Genomic DNA, 21,130 nt, shown 5'->3' with positions numbered 1-21,130 from the left:
TGGGTCTTCATGGTTTCTAGTATAAGAAATGTTGACTAGTTTAGCGAAATATTTGGGAAAAAAAACACCAAGGGCCTAAAGACGAGTAGTCAAACCGCCCAAAACGTCGCCAATATATTGCAAATATATCAAAACATTCCCATAAAGGAACGAACGTAAGTTTAGAAGAAATCTCCTATTTAGGTAGTTAGGCTGAAGACTGACTATATAGTTGTCTTTTTTCTCAGCTCTGTCATATCCACAAAATGTAACCGCTCATTCCACTAGTGCTACGACTGTTGTAGTAAACTGGGCCCTAGTATTTGCTCAAGACATAAATGCGAGCCTGCGTTATCTTGCTCAGTGGGTCGAGGTTGCAAATGGAGAGAAAAACGTCACAGTAAGCTCCAGTCCACACGCGATCACAGGGCTGAAGATGTCATCTGAATACAGGATATGTGTGACTACTGTGGAACATAGAGTCATCACAGAATGTAGCGATGAAGTTCTCGTAAGAACGCAAGGTAATTATTACAGAATAAGACACGAAAACTTCACTGCCAAGGGACCTTTTCGGCGATACGGCGGCCATTTTGAATTCTATTATGGGATGCTCAGGGCACAAATCAGTATGTATTTATTATATATAATGAACGTTATTTAGATACAAAATCAGAGTCAGTTTGTTTCATTGTTGTTTATCTCTTTTTGATACAGACCAAGGTCTGAACGTCACTGGTAACAGCTTCAGTGCTCGAGCCATAAACGTTTACTGGAACCTAATATCACCAGAAGTTCAGGGGTATAGCGTGAGGTACTGGGCCGAGAAGGAGGGCGATGGGACTGCAGTTGAGAAGAACGTCCCCGGGGCAACAAATAATCTGTTGATTGACAGTTTAAAGCCTTTTACAGTTTACGCTGTGCAAGTGACAGCTCTTGGGACACACCAAGGAATCACAGGCCGAGCAAATATTTCCACGGATGAAGGAGGTACGCTTTGTGACCAACTCGCATTCTGTAAGAAAGAGGTCTTAATGTGTTCTTAATTTCTGCACTTGACTAAAATTTGTGCTTTTCTCTGCAGTTCCCAGCGCAGCTCCAAGAATGATTACAGCGCATATCTATTTCATCTATTTCAACATCTATTTCAGTACAGTGGAGTCCAATACCTGACAACCTCACCAACGGAGTCTTGTTGGGCTACCAAGTTGACTGCTTCCTGTTTGGAAGTGTACGAGCAGAACAAACTCTTACAACAAGTAACAATTTTGTTGAATTTCAAAGACTGACGAAGTTTAGTAGATATCTCATTACAGTAGCGGGGTATACAAAGAAAGGACTTGGTATCAACGATACAGTCGCGTGTAGAACCGACGAAGATGGTTAGCTGGTTTTCATTTGTTACCTATTGCACATGCAACGAAAACAGCTACTTTTATAAACCGATTAGAGATTAAACGTATATTTCACAATATAACTATTTACAGTGGTCAACCTTCAGAGCGGAAAAATGTAATAAGCATGGGCGAGTTTTGGCTGCAGGCGGGAATTTCGTAGTTTATGTGAACAAAATTTACGAACTTAATATACTTTCTCAATTTTCCCTGTAAGTCTTCTGCCGCGGTGACGCACAGATACATATAGACACTAGGAAACGTTGCACGTATGTAACGTCAAGTTTTGTCGCACTTTGTCAAATATTACATCTTTCAATTATGCGATCGTCACTTGGAACCGATTTTTTACTTTTTCGCTTGCCCAACAAAAATGTCTGTTTTAGGTGATCTGGGTAAAAATCTCCTGGATTCAATCAGTTTTAGGAACAAACAGCTAACTTACAACTCACTGACGGTTTCACTCTGACAAAGGACTAACGCTCGAAATTCAGCATCTTCACTGCAACAACCTTGTTCCCAGGTTCTCTCAGCTTCCCGCCCTATCGGAATGGCAAGAAGCTGAGAGACCGTGGAAACGAGGCTGTTACTGCGCCTGCATTCAAATCATTGATTATCTTTTATCCTCAGTTCCCAGCTCTCCGCCGACAAACGTAAGCGTTCGAGCAATAAACCAATCAGACTTCGTTGTATCCTGGTCACGTGTCCCTGCTAATCAAGTGGATGGTGTAGTGATGGGTTATCACGTACGATTGGTCGACGAAGATGGCGAAGAAAGCGTGTTCACCAGCTGTGATGATAACATAACGCTGTCTAATCTCACGTTGTATCATACTTACTGCGTAACTGTAGCCGCGTTTGGAAGGAAAGGAAGTGGACCCGAGTCAAAAAAGAAGTGTGCTATGATGGATAACGGAGGTATAAATATCGTACCCAGATCTCCCACGGCCAAGCACCAGACAGAGCGAGATCTGGGTAGCAGATTGAAGAATCACTACAATAAAATTTACTATTCAATTAAACAGTTCTATGTACACAAAAAGTATGCAGGAAATGACAATTCAGAACACAAACATTTTCTCAGTAACATCTTTTGTTTTCTCTTAACTGACAAGTATCAATACAAACCTCTCCACAACGACCACCTTGGGGACAGGGGAAAGTGGCCGCTGGGGAGGTAGGGGTGTACTATGACACCAGATTTTTTTGGGGGGGAGGGGGGGGGGAGGCAGTCTTGTATACACCCGTAACCCGTTCGTCAGTCGTTGATTTACTGGCCGATGTCGAGAGGTTATTATGGCAGCTGAGACGAGTTTTAGTGGCCGTTGCCATTGTGGAAAGGTGGCCGTTGTAGACAGATTAATATAAGAGTTAATGTATGGACTGTCCGCAGTGGCCGTTAGTGGAGGTTCGACTTTATTCTTTTTCTTTTCATCGTCAGCTCCCTGTGAGCCTCCGCAGCAACTAACTGTCCGTGACGTCACAACCACCAATGCATCTCTTGACTGAGTTTATGACGAACTGTGCGTGACAGTTGGTTTCGTTACTGGTTATCGACTGACGTATTCATCTGATGACGCCAACCGATTGCAACAAGAGATCCCGGATGCAAAAATCAAACAGCGATACTAGAAAACCTAACTCCATACACTACGTACAGAGTTGAAGTAATGGTTTTAACCAATAATGGCAAAGACAGTCTCCCTTCCAATTCTGTGTCGCTGACAACTAAAGAGATAAGTGAGTCAAATTATCTTTGTACTCGTCAGTGTACAAAGAGTGTTGAGCTCAGTCACGGTAATTCGAGTTATTTTGGCCATGTACAGAATTATCGTTAAATTGAATGCAACCTTAAAATAGGAGTTTACTAAGATAGAAAAACACTAAAGAGATAATAATAAACCATAAAGAAACAAGGATGGTTAAGGATGGAGAAGATTGACACGGATTACAAACGACGAATTGAAAAGTTTAGCCACACTTTTCAAGATTTGCAAACCGTGACGTAGCTCCTTTAAGAATTACCGAGAACCGAATGGGCTCTATGTAACTTTTTTCCCAGGGTCTCTCCATTCAACCCCATGATAGACACTGGACACGAAGTTACAGTGTCCCGCTGTTTCAGTCGTTTTGACTAAATTTCGATTTTTGCTTTTTCATTTAAATGACCAAAGAAAATGGTAATCTTGCTGTACATCAACTGTCACCACTTTAAATCAAAATTTGCGTTCAAATTAATTTTTCATACGGCTGACAACAGCACAATTCATGCACGATAAGGACCATTGACCTCGTTCCCAAGAATTTGAAAACGAGGTTGGATATTAAAGAGCGTCAATACATGAAGCTACATGATACACCTGGGAGATGTGATCACCATGGGGATGTGATCTTCTTCCCCTGAGTGCACAGCTTACAGGCGTAGTGTCTTGCTCAACTTTACTCATGTGTGTTATTGCATATAGATGAAGGAGTTTGAGTGAAAACTTTGTCAAAAAATTTGTAATCAAACAAGTGATAAAAACACTATAAAAAAAAGTCCGTTAGTGATGAGAAGTGATTTGTATTAGCAAGCTAGGTGAATGCACTTTGGGCTTGTAAACAATTTAACACTGCAGGACCGTAGCTTCTAACAGGCAAACCGAGGTACCTGCCTCAATCTCTGTTTTCGTTTTTGTTGCTTATAATCATCATAAACACTCTAAATACCTAAGAAGAGAATTTAACCAGACATTGCCTCAGTTATAATTTTCTCTGGCTACCGCTCTGATAGCAATTTGGTATCAGTATTATTATTATCATTGCAGCTTCAAAGGAAGTAACTCCAAGTAATCTCCACGCTGCGTTAGTGTTATCGGACACAATTCTACTGAGTTGGACGTTTACAAACAGTCCTCGCGATAACGTGTTTTATCGAGGCTTTAAAGTTCTTTACCATCCCGTTGGAGGCACAACAAGAGTCATTACTGTGCATGGAAATAACAAGAGAACCTGCTTCCTGTATGAACTGAGGCCCAACACTCTTTATCAAGCGGAAGTCAAAGCATTCAGTGACCATGGGGATGGACTTTTGTCACTTCCTGTAACCGTTAAAACACTTGATAGTGGTACGTATATCCTCTCCCTTTCTATTGTTCTCCTCCATGTCTCCTGCCGTCGACCCTTTAAAGTTGATGAATGAATGAGTTTGAGAAGTGCTTGGTGATAGTCGCTGTTGTCATTCAGTTCCTAGCACTCCCCCGCCAAATGTAACAAGCCTTAGCCAAACCAGTACAAACCAGTTATTCACCCAGTGGATGAAGATCCCGGATGATGACGTTAATGGCGTCTTAACAGGCTATGTGGTGTCGTACAAAGCCGTGAAGGTTGGCGGGAAGAAAACCATTGACGAAGTGGTAAAGAACCGAAGGGTTGGGGCTGATACGAACTCTTTGATGTTGGACGGTCCACAGAGCTTTACATCTTATGAGATCAAAGTGGCTGGGCTCACAAGGCAAGGAGAGGGAACGTTCAGTAACGCCACATATGCAGGTAAAACATTTTTAAACATATTTTGTTTACAATAACACAACTTTTTCCCACCTAGCGATACTCGACGAGCGGTGAACGAGTTGCCGAACGCCAGCGACCCGCAAAATTAAAAGCTCGGAGACACAAAAAGTTTCATAGTTTTCTCTTACAAAACTCACCATTATAATTATCAAATTGCAGATGCATATCAAAGCACTCATTATAAGTACGTTTCAGGGAATGGGTAGTAAAAAAGATAAATTAATCACAACGTAAAAATAATGCAAATAATAAAATATATGGATATGTAACATTGATATTCTATTAATAGCGAGGTTAAGCATGACGTTTACGGCAAACGGCAAACGGCAAAAATGAAACTTCTGCCGTCTGTCTTCAGTTGTTTGTACAGTAGAGTGAAAATATTTGTATTCGCAGTGAATAGTAGGAGACTTTTTTTCTATTTTTGTGTGATTTATTTAAGGATTAGAAGAAAAGAATAAAAAATCAGAGGTTATCTTTGCCGTTTGCCGTCTGCCGTAAATGTCATGCTTAAACTCTCTAATAACACACTTGACTTAGAATGAACATTGATGACACTGGAGTAATAAGAAATCACTATAATTTCTTTTTCACAATAATTCTGCATACAGCTATATACCTTTTAGAAAGCTGAAGGGGTTTACTTGGTTGAAAAGATTATTATATGTTGAAAACTACAATATTGAGTGTCATTAATTCACTTGGTTCTTCATATCACTATGCTAATTACTAAACACTTCATTACTGGTCCTAAGGGAAACAGTCAGTTTTGTTTCTCTGAGAACCTCAAACATCTAGATTTGAGGGAAAACAAAACTGTTTCCTAAGGGAACAGTAATTAAGTGTTTTGCTACATAGCTGGAGTTTAGTGTGAGGCAAGAGGGCAAGAAGAAGTCAAAGTAACCTCTGGTTAGTGGGAGAGCTCACAACAATTGCTTTAATTGTTACCTGCCGGGCAATATTTAGATTTAGCCATTGCCACGCAACCATCAATCAGCCAATAAGAGTGCGTGAGATTCCACTTAATTCCAGCTATATAAGAAATAACTCATTACAATTTTTGCTTTTTTAAATTTTTTTACCAGAGTCAATAATATTATTGTCTCAACTAAAATATTCAAGTGTTGATTTAGCCCTCTCCATCTCATGCAAGAATGAGTAGAACTGTGGCAGAGTCAATTCCATGAACACATCTTCCTGTGTGCCTCCACGATCCACAACCATCTTTAACTGCAAAAAAGTCTGCCCCACAACTTTCAAGTCGCTGCTTCCTGCTGTCACTCCAAATTTCCATTCCATGTCAACAAGTTGGTTAACCATAAATGTTTGACCTACAACTGAGCGTGACAGAGCCACGAGGTTTGCTTTCCATCTCTCTGAGACATGAGGAGAATTTTCAGCTGAGAGACCTGTGGAAGAAAAATACTGTAACTCCAGCATTAAGCCCTCAGCGATTACAACAATTTCATAATGGCTTTTGGGAGAACTTAAAAATGAGGGATAGTGGTGGCTGTTTGAAAAGGGGAGTGGGAAGGGGGGGGGGGGGGGGGGTAGAGTGGATCTGCCATAGAGGTAGTACTTCTACTCAGGCTAGTAACCATAGAACCGTAATGATTTTATTTAAGCACAGTCCTTCCAATAAGCACCCCTTTATTATAAGTGCTCTCCACTGAATGCACTTTTTAACAAGCGCCCCTTTTCTAATAAGCACCCCTGTAACAAAAGTAGCAGTCAAGATAAATGAACTACATGTACATGTATGAAGTCTGCTTTCTCATCTTGACAAAATATTGAATATTGTTACATTTCTTGAGTGAGGTAAAACAGAGCCCCAAGTGCTCAATGAATCATTCCCAGGAGGGAGGGTGGGGGGGGGGGGGGTATTCTGGAGGAATGAAGGTTGCATTTGCATTTTATGTGATAAATGAAAGTTGGTTGCCTTCTATTTAACAAATTGATATCAGTTTTTCATGCGTCTGTCAAAGTAGATGTGGATCCACGAGGCCATAGCTGAGTGGATCTGTAGACTACTTTGAGAATGTTATGACAAAATTCATTGTCAGTACAGGACAGATGCATTAAAAACTGATGTCAATTTGTTTTCTATGACAGCAAATTGTCAAATTGCCCTCTCGCTTGTTGACGCATCACATAAGTTATAAATTCATGGTTCTGTCCGTTTACTGACAATGAAAATTAGCCAATGAGCGCGTGAGAATTTCTGCAGTTATTGTAAAATGGTTGCATTGCACATTCCCCCCCCAGCCCACTCCCCCGAGCCCACTCCCCCCCCCCCCCCAGCCCACTCTCACAACTCTATTTTCCAATGTTTATCACGATCAGTCTTACCGAGATGTTCCAAATCTTCCTTCACTTGCGCCGGTGTCAAGTTGCTTTTCAACGCACTCTTGAAGAAGCCAAGTAAGCTTTTAACAACATTTTTTAACGCGTTTGTGCTCACTCCGTGTTCGCCAGCAAATTCAGAAACTTGAGACATGAACCTTGTCCCTTCCTTTGGAGAAACAAGGAACGAAAACACAATGTCCACAAGCTGACAAAACGCCTTCTCGTCGAACTTATTGAGTGACTTGATGTCTGTGTACATTTGTTCCTCTGGTGGGACCTTTGTGAAGAAGAAAGAGCTCATTTTAAACTGATTCTGCTTCTCTCTTCTCTTCTCTATTCCTACTGCACAATCGCCCGCGATAAGACTGCGGCACAACGAGGAAGAAGCAACTTGGCTTGGCTACCTAACACAAGACCTGGTCACTTAGCTCTGATTCACACATGTGAGAGAATCGTAATAATATGGTTCTTTTAGACAACGATGGGGTAAGGATTTTGTCCTTTATACAGCTGTTAATGGCAATTTTTGCTGTAGATGAAGCCCGTTTGTCTTATTTGCGTTGTTGTTTTGTTTTAGTTCCTCACCCAGCTTACACATCTTCTTCAGAAGACAAGAACTTCGGGATCAGTAAATATCACAATGAAAAGATGTAAGTTTTTACGATTCTTATCTAGCACTTGTAACGGTTCCTGTTTTGCTTTTTTATCATATGAAGAGGCTTCAGAAACATAGAAGGATCAGATATTCTTAGCTGTACTTCCGTGCCTCGAAAGAATGATAATGTGCGTACCAAGTAGTATTGTTCTGTTAAGGTACACACCGTTCGAAGCCTGTGACTTACGGTCGCTTTTAGTGCATTGTAGGCTTTGATGCAGTAGTGAGAAATTGGTTTATGATCTGTTTAACTTCTTAGAACCAACAACTTTTTACGTCCCAGACTGCAAGGGTACCATGCGAAAGTACTGCTCCATAGTTTTCATTTGAATGGCCACACACTAGGGTTTCATCCACAGACTTAAAAGTTAGAAGCACCTTGCATAGCATCATAAACAGCACGACACTAAAGAAATGCTCAGCAGCTTTTGTTTGAATGGTTACACAATAGAGTCTCATAGACAGAATTAAAATTTAGAACTTCATGCTAGGGGCAAGCTTCAAAGGTTTAGAATCCCTTGCAAAGTCAATCAAGTGCAACTGAACTGAATTTCAACCAATGTTAATTGAACTCAATTCATAGATCGAGTTTGATTGATTTTGGCAATTGAACTACATCAAACTTACACAAAAATAATTGGACAATTGAACTCAACCAAATGGATGATTTCCGAACTGTTGATTTTTGTAAAACTGGTGTTGAAAATCAAAACAATGTTTTATGTGGCTTGAGTTACTTCGGTAGAACATGTGTTTTTCAGTTTGAGACCACATCACATGATCTTTGATCTTTGATCTTTGATCTTTGATCAGGCGAACATATTTGACCCAACACGATCGATTGCAATCTACTGGATTGTGTTGGGACTGAGTTCTGTTGCCGAACTCGATCAAACGCAATCTTATGGATTGAGTTCCATTAGGTTTGATTTCTTTCATTGAGTTTGATTGGTTCAGAAATTGAACTCGCACAACCTTTGGTCCATGGAATGAGTTTGATTTCGGAACGTTCTATTAACTATGCCAGGAGAAATACCTTGTTTAGCAACAATCAGTGCCTGGTGGAAGAACTAGTGAATAAAGGGGTGAATAAACTAGTGAATAAAGGTTGAGGGGTGGGGGTGTGCCACACAACAATTTCCTTAGAAAATAATGACTGGATCAACATGCAAAAAAATGATTTTTTCTTTGTTTTTAAAAGACCATGGACAGACCAAGCCAAAGCCAAAACCACGAGGTACAAAGAAGCTGCAAAAGTTAACAGGGGTTGAACAAGAAGGAGAGAGTAGATGTCTATTTAGAGCAACAAATGGAAAAAAGAAGCTTAGTACAATAGTAAGATAAATCAGCTTCAATGAACATTATTTGTAGTTTTGGTTTTGTTTTATATTATTACCTCTTACTAACCGAATTTGAGGTCGGTACTTTAAGTTACGGATCGAGTTTTTTCCCCTTCAATTTATGGCCCCAGCATGAAGTGCGTGGGTCATAAATTGAAGGGGAAAAAACGAGGATCCGTAACTTACAATACGGACCGAGAAGACGAGGTTAGTAAGATATTTATTACATCTCTACAGTGTGCCTGACGGGTTCGGAAACAATTTCTATTCGTGCGGACTCAGAAAGGCTTCAAATTTCTGACACACCTTGAAACTGTTTTTAAGTTGTTAGCACGCTTTATTACATAATTTAGAGTATAAGAAAGTTTTAAACTTTCACTTGCTATAAAAGTTAAGAACACTTATCGATAAATCACAAAACAGTTTGGCAACAAAACCAACTTTAAATTTTAGAGGGCCGTACAGGAGAGTATGGCCCGCTAAATTGACCAATCACAGCGTGCATACTAACTGAGAGATATAATAAAGTGGAGTATTATATGTAATAATACTATTGCATATTCCAATATTGTACTTTTTGACCCAGACATGGGTCTCACATACATGTACACCTAATGCATAATTGTGTATTTTTTAGGTAAATGCAAAAGATGTAAATAGGTTTCAACTGGTAAGTCATAATTTTAAATTAATTGGACTCAGAAATTTATGATCTCAAGAATTTTTCTGAGTTTAGAAATTTTGTGGGCCCTTTTTTGGGGTGGAAGATACTTTTGGGAGGTTAACAAAAAGTGTCTAACCCAGGGTTTTCATTTTTATGTCAAACTTACCAGTATGATGTTAACTAGGTGCAAATGACATGTTAAGTGTGCTTTTAATCCAAGTGGCCCATTGGGCCAGCGCTTATCCCAGATTTCTGCAGCATGAAGTGACCAGGAGTATTTCTACTCCCCCCCCCCCCCCCCCTGGATGGGATGCTGGTCCATCGCAGGGTTACCCCCAGCATAAAATTCACCTGTACCCATTTATACATCTGGTGAAGAGAGACACTGTTAGAGTAAAGCGTCTTGCCTAAGAACACAACACAATGTCCCCTGGTAGGGTTTCAACCCAGACTGCTCAATCGACAGGAAAGCACACTTATGATGAGGGCACCCCACCTCCACTATATAAAATGGCAAGGAAAGTATGATATTAATATTACAAAAAAAAAAAATAAACTCAAATGAAAATTAACTATTTGTATCCATTCCTTGTTCTTTTCCAGGCATATGCAAATGTATTGAAAGCTAATATGGACAATCTAAAGAAAAGAGACAAGAGGACTGAAAAGAGTAAAGCTAAAAAATCTAAGGCAACACAGTAAATAACTTATATTCAAATAGTGATAATAATTACAATAATTATTATTTTTATTATAACACCACACCACTGGTATAATTCTTACTCATTGAGAATTCCAGAGTGACTCACTGCTCTACTGTTAGTAATTTTATTGTTACTATGAAAATGTCTAAGAGATGCAGCTTTTTCTCCTGGCCAACAGTCTCACAAGACACTTTTCTGTGTCAGAGTTGTGACAATTTACAGTGTACAAGTTGCTGTTAATTTTTTGTTTTATTTACTCTTAATTTATTAATGGACAATGTAGATGTACAATGTATATTCATAAATATTTGCCTTGAAATGAATCTCTTTATGTCTTGAACTTGCAGTAGCTTGTCTCGTTTTAAGGATGTGATCAGAGAAGGAACTTTTCTGCAAAAATGAGCGGCATGCTGTATTGATTTGATTAGCACCCTCCCTCCAAGAAGTGCCCCCTTCTAATAAGTGCTCCCCATTGAGTGCAGCTGTTTTAAAGGCACCCCTACTCTAGTGAGCCTTAGCTCCCCACAGCAAAAGTGAGATTCAATACATTGATATGGAATAGACTGATTACACAAATGAATAGCCCATTTCCAAGTTGCCTTAAGCCTCTCTATTAAAGCAAGGCCTGGTGCATAACCATTTGTACAAAAATGAGTTGAATTTGCATGTGAATGAAGTCTCCTTTTCATATGAAAGTATGGACACCGAGACTCGTTTTGAGAAAGAGGCCAAAGGTATTTCAGAAATGGCCTATTATGAAGTCTGCTTTTTCATCTGAACACACATTGTAAATATTGAGCATCACGATTATCAGACTAGGTGCACAGAAAACCAATTTTCAAGCTTGCCCTTTCAGCAAGCTGTAGTTTTGATGTACTAGCCCCAAAGTTGTTCTCACTAGCCCCCAAAAGATTTCTTACATTCTCACTTATTTATTTAAAATTTCTTCTTGCCCATTGGCTGAGCAAAGAATGGAATCCACTACTACTTTCTGGGTATGCTGACAGAGCTCCTTTCATTACAACAACTCTTGAGTTGATTAAGTTTCTGTGTTTTTGTTAAGCAATGGATGTGCATGTTCAAAAGGAAATTTAAGCACCCCATTCCCAAATGTGCCTGCCCTCCATTGAGCAAGCTTTAAGAAAGGACAGTGGTCTTATTTCGACCAAAAAGCCTATTTCCACTCAACAAGTCAAATGCAACTCTTGGAGAACTTCTCATATTTTATTCTAATTATTATGTACTAGTATACTCATCATTTACATGTAAGAATGCTTAAAGCTTTTAAAAAATAAACATCTTATTATGCAACATACTTTAAGGAAAGATACACCTGTCCTTCATGCAATAAAACCTTTCCTTGACGAGATGAAATAATTTTATACTATTTGGCAGTAACTATATCTTGCAGGTACTTTGTCTTAATACTTAATGTAAGTATATAACGTGAATTCTTTCAACCTTCAAGATAAATGGATGTCACAAATTAGTGTTAATGTGTGATGAGTGCTTGTTAATAGCTACCCTGCAAAGCTATTAACAGTTGTCTAAAGGATGCAAGTATTGTAAAGACTTCTGCTCAACTTAAAGTACAATGTAGCAAAATGTACAGCAGTTCTATAGCATAACTTGTAAACACTGCTAAACTTTGGCTTTTCTTGACACCACTGTTGGAATCTAGTCATTTAATAAGCATTTACAGCTTTGAATTTGCTGAACTACACCACACCTCTTAATTTACTTATTCTTTAAACTTGTGTTGAAAGTAATTTATTAATAACATTGGTCAGATCAAACCAAATGTCACATTGATCCTCAGTCAGAGGTAAAGAAAGAGTTGCCTTGAGTAAACACCTAGGGGGACTTCTGTATGAAAAGGTCGGCAATGTTCATTGTTTTGCTTCGGGGCATAAGTATCTTTTAGGGTGCACTCCAAGAAGTGATACTAAAAGTCCAGTCTACTATTGTGGGCTCCCTTCCTGATAAAAGGCTGGTAATTGAGCCTGTTCTGTTTTAAGTGGTATCTTTTAGGTGTGCCATGCCAAGGTTGGTCTCCTTTAGGGGTTCCATTCAAATTTTCCGATAAGCATCCCTGACCTTTTCATTTGTCCTCCCCCCCCCCCCCCCAGGAGTAAACAACATGCAAGAATGCTTGCTGGATTGTTATTGTAAAGTTCCGTGCTAACAGCAACCATAAGCCTGTTGTGCGCTATTGGCCTCTCTCTCTGTTTTAATGCAGGTCATCTTTGCAAGACACTTGCTTCTGGTGGAAGAGGTAAACACTTTCTTCCATGTTTCCCATCCACAAATGTGATATAATTAACATACCTGTAAAGACAAACAAATACAAAGGAAAGTGTAAGTAATATAAATAACTGGTTATGGGTAATGAAAAATTGTAACATTTCATTGGTTAAATCCTAGGTAATAATAATAATAACGATAATGATAACGATAACGATACTGATAGTGATAGTGATAATCATAATCATCATAATAATCATAATAATAACAATAATAATTATAATCAGCCATGCTGTAAAACTGAGCTCAAATGAAAATGACTAGTATTTATGTCTACAGTATTCAAATTCTATGCTAAAAAACCAACAGTTCAAACTAATTTATTCTTCTAACTCAAGGTGCAAAGTAAACCAATTTTCTGGCTTGCCCTTCAGGGAAGCTGTTACTATTATAGTAGTCCCAATGTCATTTTCACAACCTCCCACCCCCCCTCAAAAAAAAGTTCATCTCTTGGATAACATCTGTAATTTGAATATTATTAATTATTATTAATTATAAAATGATAAATTAGAAATGCACATTTACTAATTAATTACTCTACAGTGTAACCTTACTTGTCTAAATAGTTGATTGTCAATGTGTCAGGATGCTTCTTAGTCAGTTTGATCCACTCGCTGCTCAAGCTGTGTTTCCATGAGTACACCTCAACACTCCAGCCTCTCTCCAGTGCTGTCACAGCACATCTAGGAAAACTAGTGTCGCATTCTGACTTGCCCTTCATTCCATCTCCTGTGGCTAACACGAGCACCCCAGGAGGCAGTTCACACAGAGCCTAGATTGTACCAATGCCATCTATTAATAATGATTATTATTAAACCATATTATGGTCAGGGGTTTGATGTAATGATTGGTGAAGAAACAAGTAAGATCCACTTCAGGGCTTGAAAAAGGGGCAGTCTGATCATCCTGGACAAGTTACTTTTAATTCTCCCTTACTGGATGAGCAAGTCATCACCAACTAAATTGTAATAAAAGTAAACTACAACTTGCCCAGGGCAAGCAAAATTTGAGAGTTGCTTCTCTGCGGGGCAAGCTAAAACTCTGGTTTTTCAAATCCTGCCACTTGTAACATTTTATTTGCAAGCTCAAAATATTCACTCCACCACACATTTACTCTACAGCCAGCTGAGAACATGATTGGCTTGATCTTTACCTGATATATCTACAGTATGCATTCTTTATGCTATAGCTGTACTGTGAGTATAATTTTTTAGGAGAATGTTGAACAGCTCCGAGCCACTGTTAAGGTATTCATCTTCTATGCTTTGAGTCTGGGAAAAATGCTGTCTTGCTAGCTATACTGAGTACAGTGCTTAGATGTGCGACTGCTAGGTACATGGCAATGTGTAAATGGCTCAGTAATTTATCAGGATTTCACGTACTAAAAGATTTACCTTGTATATCCACAAGTGGAGTCCCTCATCTACCCTTTGCTCATCTTTTCCTCTTCTGTCTTCGAGATCAACAATGTATCCTAAGCGTCTGTTTATAAAAGCAAAAAGACATGCTTTGAGAACTTGTTATTTAAACACAGTTGCCTACAAGGAGATTTTTAGCACAGTAACTACACAGTGCAGGTAAACAAGTCTCTCTTTGATTGGTAGACCCTGAATGCCCAAGGATCTCTAAGATTTGAGGCACAAAATTCCCCCTAGCCTGTGAACAGGCTCCAGCTGGAAGGGCTGAGAAGGAACTGGCCGAGAGTTGAGTGGTCAAGGGGAATGGGGTAGGGGTTGGGCATCCCCCCTCCTTTCTGTTGTCTCCTCTTTCTTCCTTCTCCCTGCTTTCTCATTGCCCCTTCTTCAACTGCAAAGCGTGTTCACAGGCTAAATTCTCCTTGATGGTGAGTTCTACACAAAGCTATACGTAGTCATCAGTGTCTGTGATTTGTCACTATTCTTATTTAAAGATATCTCTGGATCTCAGTTCACACTTGAGGATTTTTTTTGGCTTAAAACTGAGAGCTCACAGGTGTTCTAAACTGGTGAAGACAGGTGGTGGTTAACTCAGGTTTTGCTCAGTCGCCATTCCTTAATCTTACCTGTAAACTTCCCAGACATGTTCTGTTGCAGGAGGACTGGATCCACAAGCAAATCCCCTCATTTTTGCTCTTTCTCTTTCCAGAATTCTGACAAGATTCTGCAACTTGAGTCGCACATGCCTCTTGCGATCACCAGGATTAACCATGCTTGCACATTCCTGTGCACCAATGTAAATATTACTGTTGTCTATTCCTACCACAATCCCATTGTGGGGTATCAATGAAGGGTCATTCTTAAGTTCTGTTGTTACTCCTTGTTCTTCAGAGTTCAATGAAGAGTCATTCTTAAGTTCTGTTGTTACTTTCTGTTCAGTTAACTGTGCATTTGAATCAGATGATGACAGATGCATCAATGATGCTGAACGAGAAGTGTCATCTTTGTGGGATGAATCCAAACATTCCAAGGTTTGGTCTTTGCATGTTTCAAACAATGGCATGATAAGCTTATCTGGAAGGTTTGACCAACTTTCAATTCTTTGATAAGTTTGAACTGTGTCACTGTCTGTTCCACTCTGTGGTCCTTGTTTGTGTTCATTATAACCATTTTCATTTGAAGTGTCCTTAATATTTTCCATCTGCGTGTATTTTTCATCTGTAGAATATAGATGGGACACACCTCTTTGGTGTTCCAACTGCCCATTACATAACTGATGTCTAGGATCTTTTATAGGAATAGTAAGCTTCTCTTCTTGAGTTTCACCTATTAAAGACAGATTTGTCTTTTTGGCATCACCGGTTGAGGATAACGGTAAAAAATTGGAAATGACAAACTTGTTTTGTGAATGGCCTAATTTTTGTGTGTTGGGTATCTCAAGATAGTGTGATTCAGGATCATGAACTTGACAGTCTTCAGTCAGATACGGTGTGTCACAGAGGATTCCCACAGTATCACATCTTGAGTCAGGTAGCCTTTGTTTACCCAAGGCAGTGTAGTCACTTTTGTTTAGTGCTCTTTGGTACTGTGGCAGTTCAAATGCTGATCCACTAGAGAGGTCTGCACATTGAAGGTACCTACGAAAAAAAAAAGGCACAACAATTTGCAATATTATTGTTTGAGTGTGGTTTTATTTGGTGCCATTTTGCAACACTTCTAGTGGGTGTGGCAGGATAGTGCCTAGTGTGTTCTTCTCTGGATTACCTACCAGTAGTCAAGCTCAAGGCTTAGTCTGATGGTGTACATCTTTCTATTCTGAAAACCTGCCCAACAATAGTATTATTTGCCAGCACCATAATGGGGTATTGATAATGAGAGGTTTGCCCTTTTCTGAGATTATGAGCACACATTCCCCCCTTGGACAAGCTTCAGGTTCCCTTTGGCCTAAAGGTTTTAAACTTGTCAAGGTCCCACCCTAGCCCACAGGAGGTGTAAAATCCCCGGATGATCCTGTTTTCAATTGTCAATATTGCTGCATTACTGCCTACTCAGCTTCAAGGTGTAACTACACACTTGGTATGTACAGTGGTCTATCGATTAGTATGTTAGACTCCAGATTACAAAGTCTAAGTTCAAACTAATATTCTCAGTCAGCATGATTGTCTCTCCACCCAGAAATAAAGATGACTAACGACAGATTATTCTGTAAAGTTGAGATAAATCCTGAGGAGTAAGTTTCAGGACTTGAAAAAAACTTGAATTCCAGCTTGCCATTGGGACAAGTAGCTCTAAAATTTTGCTTCCCCTGGGCAAAGCTTAGTTTGCTCTTTTAGTGATTTAGTTGGCACACAACTTCCCTGATCCATTGCCTAAGGGCAAGTAAGGGTGGGGAAAAAAAAAATGAGAGTGAAAAGTGACTTGCCAGAAAGAGATTCTACTTGTCCCAGATGACCGGATGACACTTTTTTCAAGCCCTGAAGTCTACACAAGCTTGTCTATTCTCTTTATATGTATTTGTGTGCGTTGTTAAGTATCAAGATCACAAACCTCCATATAAGAACAAATGAAATGGCCAACACTCCAGCTATCACTCCCAAAATGAACATGTATGTAGGAACAGCGATGACTTTAAATAGGGTCACACCAGACTGTATTACGGTACCGTTGTCACCTGAAATAGTGAGAGAAAGCTCCAAATTATCAGAGAGAGAATTTGGGAGGATGTAAAGAGAGCTGGTGATTGAAATTTAGAGCCACGCCATCAGAACCAATTTGCAATTTCTGCAATTAATCACAATTAAATGAATTTTAAAACATCCTGCAGGTATAGTTGTAGGCTGTAGGACATCATGAGACAATTTCTAAGTGGCTTTATGCTCTAAGGGGTTGCAGCAGCATTACTGGTCCTGTAGGAATTCATTTTATGCAGTTCCAACAAATGTGTGTACCACCCCAACATAAGGTCATATTTGGAAATTCTGAGGGAAAGGGGGTCTAAAAATCCACAATGTTTAAAGAGGATTATGAGACTAAACTGGAATTTCTGGTTTGGAGAGAGGGTTGACACCGAAAAACCTATATAGATATTTTATAAAGCAACAGAGTATAAATGGAATTAGCTTGGCAATTTCTAGAGCAAAATGTAAAGAAATGATGTATATTTTTTTTTGGCCTGTCACAAAAGCTTGGAGTAAAAACTCTAGCGACATTAAGTGAAAGCATATCTATGTAAGAGGCTATGCCTGATATGATGAACAAGATATACACTTACTGCCTCTCAAGGTCTTCACCAAAGCAGGTATTGAGAATGGAGAACACGAACCAGGTGAGAAGCCACATGCTCTCAACTTGATCTCGTACCAGGACCATGGCTTAAGCCGTTTGGCCACGTACATCACATCAATCCCAGAATACTCCAGTTCAGTGTCTATAAATAGCTCATAATGATCTATTTCCACTTTGTTGGAATTCACCCGACACCACGTGATTCGTACCTCGGTTGAGCTGAGAGCTGTGATGTTCGGAACAACTGGCCTTTCTGGGGACCTTGCTCCTACGATAAAATGTGACAGGTTTCCAATTATTTTCGCACATTCTTCTCAGTTTTCTATGCTTCTCAAATTCGTGCGACAGAACCCAACATAATATACCCGGACATAGCGACCAAGGCGAAAACAACATATCAAATGACGAATTTTACGGAGACTACTCGCAAAATATGAATGAAGCCAAATGAAACTGAAACAAAACTACACAAGCTTTTCACTATTTCCAGGTCTAACTCGCCAGTATTAAGAAGAGAAAGAAATTTACATGTCGTGAAGTTGCTAAAATTGAACGTACAGCCATCAGTACGTCAAACAAAGTTCAAAAATATGGTTAATGACTTGCTGTGCTCTAAAAAGTCCCATAAATCAGAGATTTTACGCATTAATTTGAAATGGTTATGTATTTTCTCTTTTAGAGAACGCTGGCCGCACCATTTTTCATCTCAAAGTCCCTCGCAATAAAATGAAACCCTTTCGCGTGATGCTCGGGTTGGGGGCCTGAGGTGAAGCTAATAATTTGCTAACACAGGCAGTTGTTGCAGACGTGGTAAATACACAACTGTTTAGAGTATGAAGCTACCTTTTCACTCTGATACTGTCTTCAACACCTAGCAAAGTAGAATTTCGCATTGTTTTCTCGAAAATAACAAATAGCAAGACAAAATATCATTTAAGACTCCTTACCTGCGACATCGTCTGCCAGAAGAACTACCAGTAATATAAACAGCATGTCGGACTCGTGACTGGGTCTCTTAACACATTCGCTTCTACAAGTGGAGCTAGATAAGTACTCACACTTTATATATCAAGCGTATTTTGAATGGAAGCAGGTCTGCACATTTTGTTATCGCTTGAGCAGGAACGACACTTCCTCAGAAACTGAACAGACTAAGTTTGTACGTGCTGTTCGCATGACGATAGTCCCATTTCCAATTTATTGTGGCAAGTTATTCACCTCAGATCACGGGATGTCGCTTACTAGGTTATCTCCTGATGCCAGTCGACCAATAGGATTCGTCGAAACCGGGAAGCCATTCAAGTTCATATGTCAACCAAGATCGACCTCATGATCCAATCAAGATTGACAACATGACAAATTTTGTCACGACAGAGATTTTCTGATGCAACTTTCCAACAGTGACGATCTGTAACGGGTTTTGTTTCTCAACAAGATGATTTATTTATTCATTCAAATCACTTTTGGTTAAACACTCTCCGTATGCTTTTGATTTATTTTCGCCTGTGACATTATGTGCAACGTTTTGGTTTTTGTAATTTTTTAGGTCAACCTAATCGTGGTTTAGTGTTTTTTAGTTTCTTTTTTGTCTTATCATGTTTAAAACTAATTAATGACAGTTGGTTGTCTAAAAAAAAAATGATGACAAACTTTGCTCTGTATGTATCAGTTCTACCGGACTTTGCACATTCACAGGTTTAGAGGAAACCGTCCCATGAGCTTTTATGGAAACTTGTTGTTATAAACAGTGTGAAGTGGAAGTGTACATGCAGGGTCGATAAAAATACAAAATAACGATACAGCTTGAAATTTCCTGATAGTTCTATTTTTAATAATTTTCAAAACACGGGATGTAACAGTTTATGCTGAGACAATTGCTATTTATGACCCATTAATGGGGCTGTTCTGCTCCCAGCTCTATGGCCCGCCGTAATGTTGACAGTGAAGCATTGTAACTCCGCAAATAATCCGGGACCCGAAAGACTGTCGAGCAAAACTCTTCTGGTTTTAATTGTTATAGACCTTCACTTTTAAGTCCGTATTTCCACAAATGATCCTGTCCTGAGAAAAGTGCAATGGCAAGGATTGTTTTCCTTTTGATTGTTATTTTTAAATTAGGTATCAACTCGATGTTTTCCACCCCAGATGCTCTTAAAGTATATGTAGTATACAGCTTCACAAAAGGGGAACAATATCCATGCATTGCACTTGTCTTGGCGAGATAATTTTCGGTACAGGATCCCTTGCGGAAATAGCTATACAACAATAAACTTCAAGTAGTTTATTTGAGTCTTCAAATTTTTACATAGTATAAATACCGAATCATTCGGCTATGTAAATTCAACTGCACAACATAACTTCCACTGCACTTGTCTATAGATGGAACTTTGTTAATGAACTTAAGGTCAAACGTAAGCTCTTTTGTGGGATTGCGAAGCTTGTGACATGTGTTCGAAATAAAATCTCGAAATAATTTGAGAATACCCCACGGGAGAGAGCCTGCGGGGGTCTTCGCAGAAGTTTTGGGGGGCTACCGCACACACACAAAAAAGAAAACAAGAAAAAACTCCCCATTACGTAACAACCCAAGTAACGGCTGCGACGGAAATTGGAGCCTAAAGAGATTTATACCCAGACAAGTAGGCGAGCACTTCTGGTATTCTATCTTCGCCCCAAAAAAATCAAATGTCTGAATTCCACATTCAACTTCAGACGCTTTACAGACTTTGTAATTTCACATCTAACTTAACACAAGAGACGAGGATACAGTTAACGACATCGAACTTTTAACTCATTCAACTATAGTTCAACACTACGATTGACAGCACCGGACTTTGTGATTTAGTATAAATGGGTGAGTAATCGGCATTCGGGACATTGGACTATTGGCTCAAAATCCAACTTTATAGTTATCACTAACGGACTTTACAACACAACGTTCAACTTAACAGGAATCAAACTCGACTTGGTCACTTCAACAAAACAGAATGTTCAACTTTCTCAAAAGCGATGCTCATCTTTGTAAAATTCAATTTTAAAGTTCTCAGCAGGGACACCACATCCGTCAATAGGCGAATCTTTGCTGACGTCATTGTTCACATTTTCTCTCATTAACATACGACTTTGCGCAGAGAAGACATCACGCTAGACACGATTTTACTAGAAAAACTTAAAGAGCTTGTGAAACTCAGTAAGTGGTGAAAGTTTTGGCTCTTTGGGTATAATATTCGAGGAGAAATTGGCTTTCAAAAACATCAAAATTTCCGTGTGGCAAAAGCGCTAATGAGCTCAGACATTCTTTGTAAAATTTTGAGCTTTTAAACCCGCGTCGCACAAAAAGTATTCAGTACATCGCGCTCAAATTCCTTGGGACATTTAATCGTGCTGTGCCCTTTCAATATTCAGTATTAATCTCTTTGTAGCTCCATCAGAAACTGTACCGCTTGGAGTAATGAGGCAAATATTGTAAAATATTGTAAGATTCTCCTATAA

General features: G+C 39.3%; 5 protein-coding genes and 1 long non-coding RNA gene across 6 annotated transcripts; 4 read left to right on the top strand and 2 right to left on the bottom strand.

Annotated features, from left to right (window-relative positions):
- Nucleotides 1–192: 192 nt before the first annotated feature.
- LOC149113210 (contactin-1-like) lies at nt 193–1,358 on the top strand. The gene is made up of 3 exons (XM_089288450.1): nt 193–503; nt 697–969; nt 1,064–1,358. Exons 1-3 carry the CDS (start codon nt 416–418, stop codon nt 1,150–1,152), a joined length of 450 nt encoding a protein of 149 aa, XP_089144576.1. The 5' UTR covers nt 193–415; the 3' UTR covers nt 1,153–1,358.
- A 170-nt stretch (nt 1,359–1,528) lies between these two features.
- Nucleotides 1,529–3,107, top strand: LOC149113209 (uncharacterized). The gene is made up of 2 exons (XR_016206856.1): nt 1,529–2,291; nt 2,815–3,107. It is a non-coding gene; the product is annotated as an uncharacterized LOC149113209 (long non-coding RNA).
- LOC149113208 (protein sidekick-1-like) lies at nt 3,044–4,951 on the top strand. The gene is made up of 4 exons (XM_089288501.1): nt 3,044–3,113; nt 3,839–3,846; nt 4,147–4,480; nt 4,599–4,951. The coding sequence occupies exons 1-4, from the start codon at nt 3,044–3,046 to the stop codon at nt 4,937–4,939; spliced, it is 753 nt and encodes a 250-aa protein (XP_089144627.1). The 3' UTR covers nt 4,940–4,951.
- Nucleotides 4,952–5,042: 91 nt separating this feature from the next.
- Nucleotides 5,043–7,635, bottom strand: LOC110063522 (COMM domain-containing protein 7-like). The gene is made up of 2 exons (XM_020770521.2): nt 7,275–7,635; nt 5,043–6,334 (listed from the first exon to the last, which is right to left on the bottom strand). The coding sequence occupies exons 1-2, from the start codon at nt 7,570–7,572 to the stop codon at nt 6,030–6,032; spliced, it is 603 nt and encodes a 200-aa protein (XP_020626180.1). The 5' UTR covers nt 7,573–7,635; the 3' UTR covers nt 5,043–6,029.
- Nucleotides 7,636–7,663: 28 nt separating this feature from the next.
- On the top strand, nt 7,664–10,974 carry LOC110063523 (signal recognition particle 14 kDa protein-like). The gene is made up of 5 exons (XM_020770522.2): nt 7,664–7,757; nt 7,849–7,921; nt 9,128–9,261; nt 9,904–9,936; nt 10,534–10,974. The coding sequence occupies exons 1-5, from the start codon at nt 7,734–7,736 to the stop codon at nt 10,630–10,632; spliced, it is 363 nt and encodes a 120-aa protein (XP_020626181.1). The 5' UTR covers nt 7,664–7,733; the 3' UTR covers nt 10,633–10,974.
- Nucleotides 10,975–11,839: 865 nt separating this feature from the next.
- On the bottom strand, nt 11,840–18,859 carry LOC110063531 (uncharacterized). Its single transcript, XM_020770529.2, has 7 exons — nt 18,586–18,859; nt 17,625–17,906; nt 16,901–17,024; nt 14,980–15,990; nt 14,333–14,420; nt 13,493–13,710; nt 11,840–12,962 (listed from the first exon to the last, which is right to left on the bottom strand). The coding sequence occupies exons 1-7, from the start codon at nt 18,629–18,631 to the stop codon at nt 12,875–12,877; spliced, it is 1,857 nt and encodes a 618-aa protein (XP_020626188.2). The 5' UTR covers nt 18,632–18,859; the 3' UTR covers nt 11,840–12,874.
- Nucleotides 18,860–21,130: the final 2,271 nt, after the last annotated feature.

The sequence above is a fragment of the Orbicella faveolata genome, unplaced genomic scaffold, assembly GCF_042242905.1.
Source record: "Orbicella faveolata isolate gen_17 unplaced genomic scaffold, um_ofav_v1 contig_15, whole genome shotgun sequence".
Taxonomy (NCBI): domain Eukaryota; kingdom Metazoa; phylum Cnidaria; class Anthozoa; order Scleractinia; family Merulinidae; genus Orbicella; species Orbicella faveolata.
The sequence above is the reverse complement of the archived record's forward strand: the minus strand, read 5'-3'. Positions and strand labels throughout refer to the sequence as shown.

Bases quoted from the DNA above. Each gene is read 5' to 3' on its own strand.
- LOC110063531 (XM_020770529.2), bottom strand. From the start codon at position 18,631: ATGCTGTTTATATTACTGGTAGTTCTTCTGGCAGACGATGTCGCAG. The intron at 14,421-14,979 runs GTAAGATTAAGG...TTTTATAAACAG, and splicing joins CATGTCTGGGAAGTTTACAG to ACGCTTAGGATACATTGTTG. The intron at 13,711-14,332 runs GTAAATCTTTTA...GGTACAATCTAG, and splicing joins TCCACTTGTGGATATACAAG to GCTCTGTGTGAACTGCCTCC.
- LOC149113208 (XM_089288501.1), top strand. From the start codon at position 3,044: ATGGTTTTAACCAATAATGGCAAAGACAGTCTCCCTTCCAATTCTGTG. The intron at 4,481-4,598 runs GTACGTATATCC...GTTGTCATTCAG, and splicing joins CGTTAAAACACTTGATAGTG to TTCCTAGCACTCCCCCGCCA.
- LOC149113210 (XM_089288450.1), top strand. From the start codon at position 416: ATGTCATCTGAATACAGGATATGTGTGACTACTGTGGAACATAGAGTC. The intron at 504-696 runs GTAATTATTACA...TTTTTGATACAG, and splicing joins AGTTCTCGTAAGAACGCAAG to ACCAAGGTCTGAACGTCACT. The intron at 970-1,063 runs GTACGCTTTGTG...TTTTCTCTGCAG, and splicing joins TATTTCCACGGATGAAGGAG to TTCCCAGCGCAGCTCCAAGA.
- LOC110063523 (XM_020770522.2), top strand. From the start codon at position 7,734: ATGGTTCTTTTAGACAACGATGGG. The intron at 7,922-9,127 runs GTAAGTTTTTAC...TGTTTTTAAAAG, and splicing joins AAATATCACAATGAAAAGAT to ACCATGGACAGACCAAGCCA. The intron at 9,937-10,533 runs GTAAGTCATAAT...GTTCTTTTCCAG, and splicing joins ATGTAAATAGGTTTCAACTG to GCATATGCAAATGTATTGAA.
- LOC110063522 (XM_020770521.2), bottom strand. From the start codon at position 7,572: ATGAGCTCTTTCTTCTTCACAAAGGTCCCACCAGAGGAACAAATGTAC. The intron at 6,335-7,274 runs GTAAGACTGATC...TTTCTTCCACAG, and splicing joins GGAAGATTTGGAACATCTCG to GTCTCTCAGCTGAAAATTCT.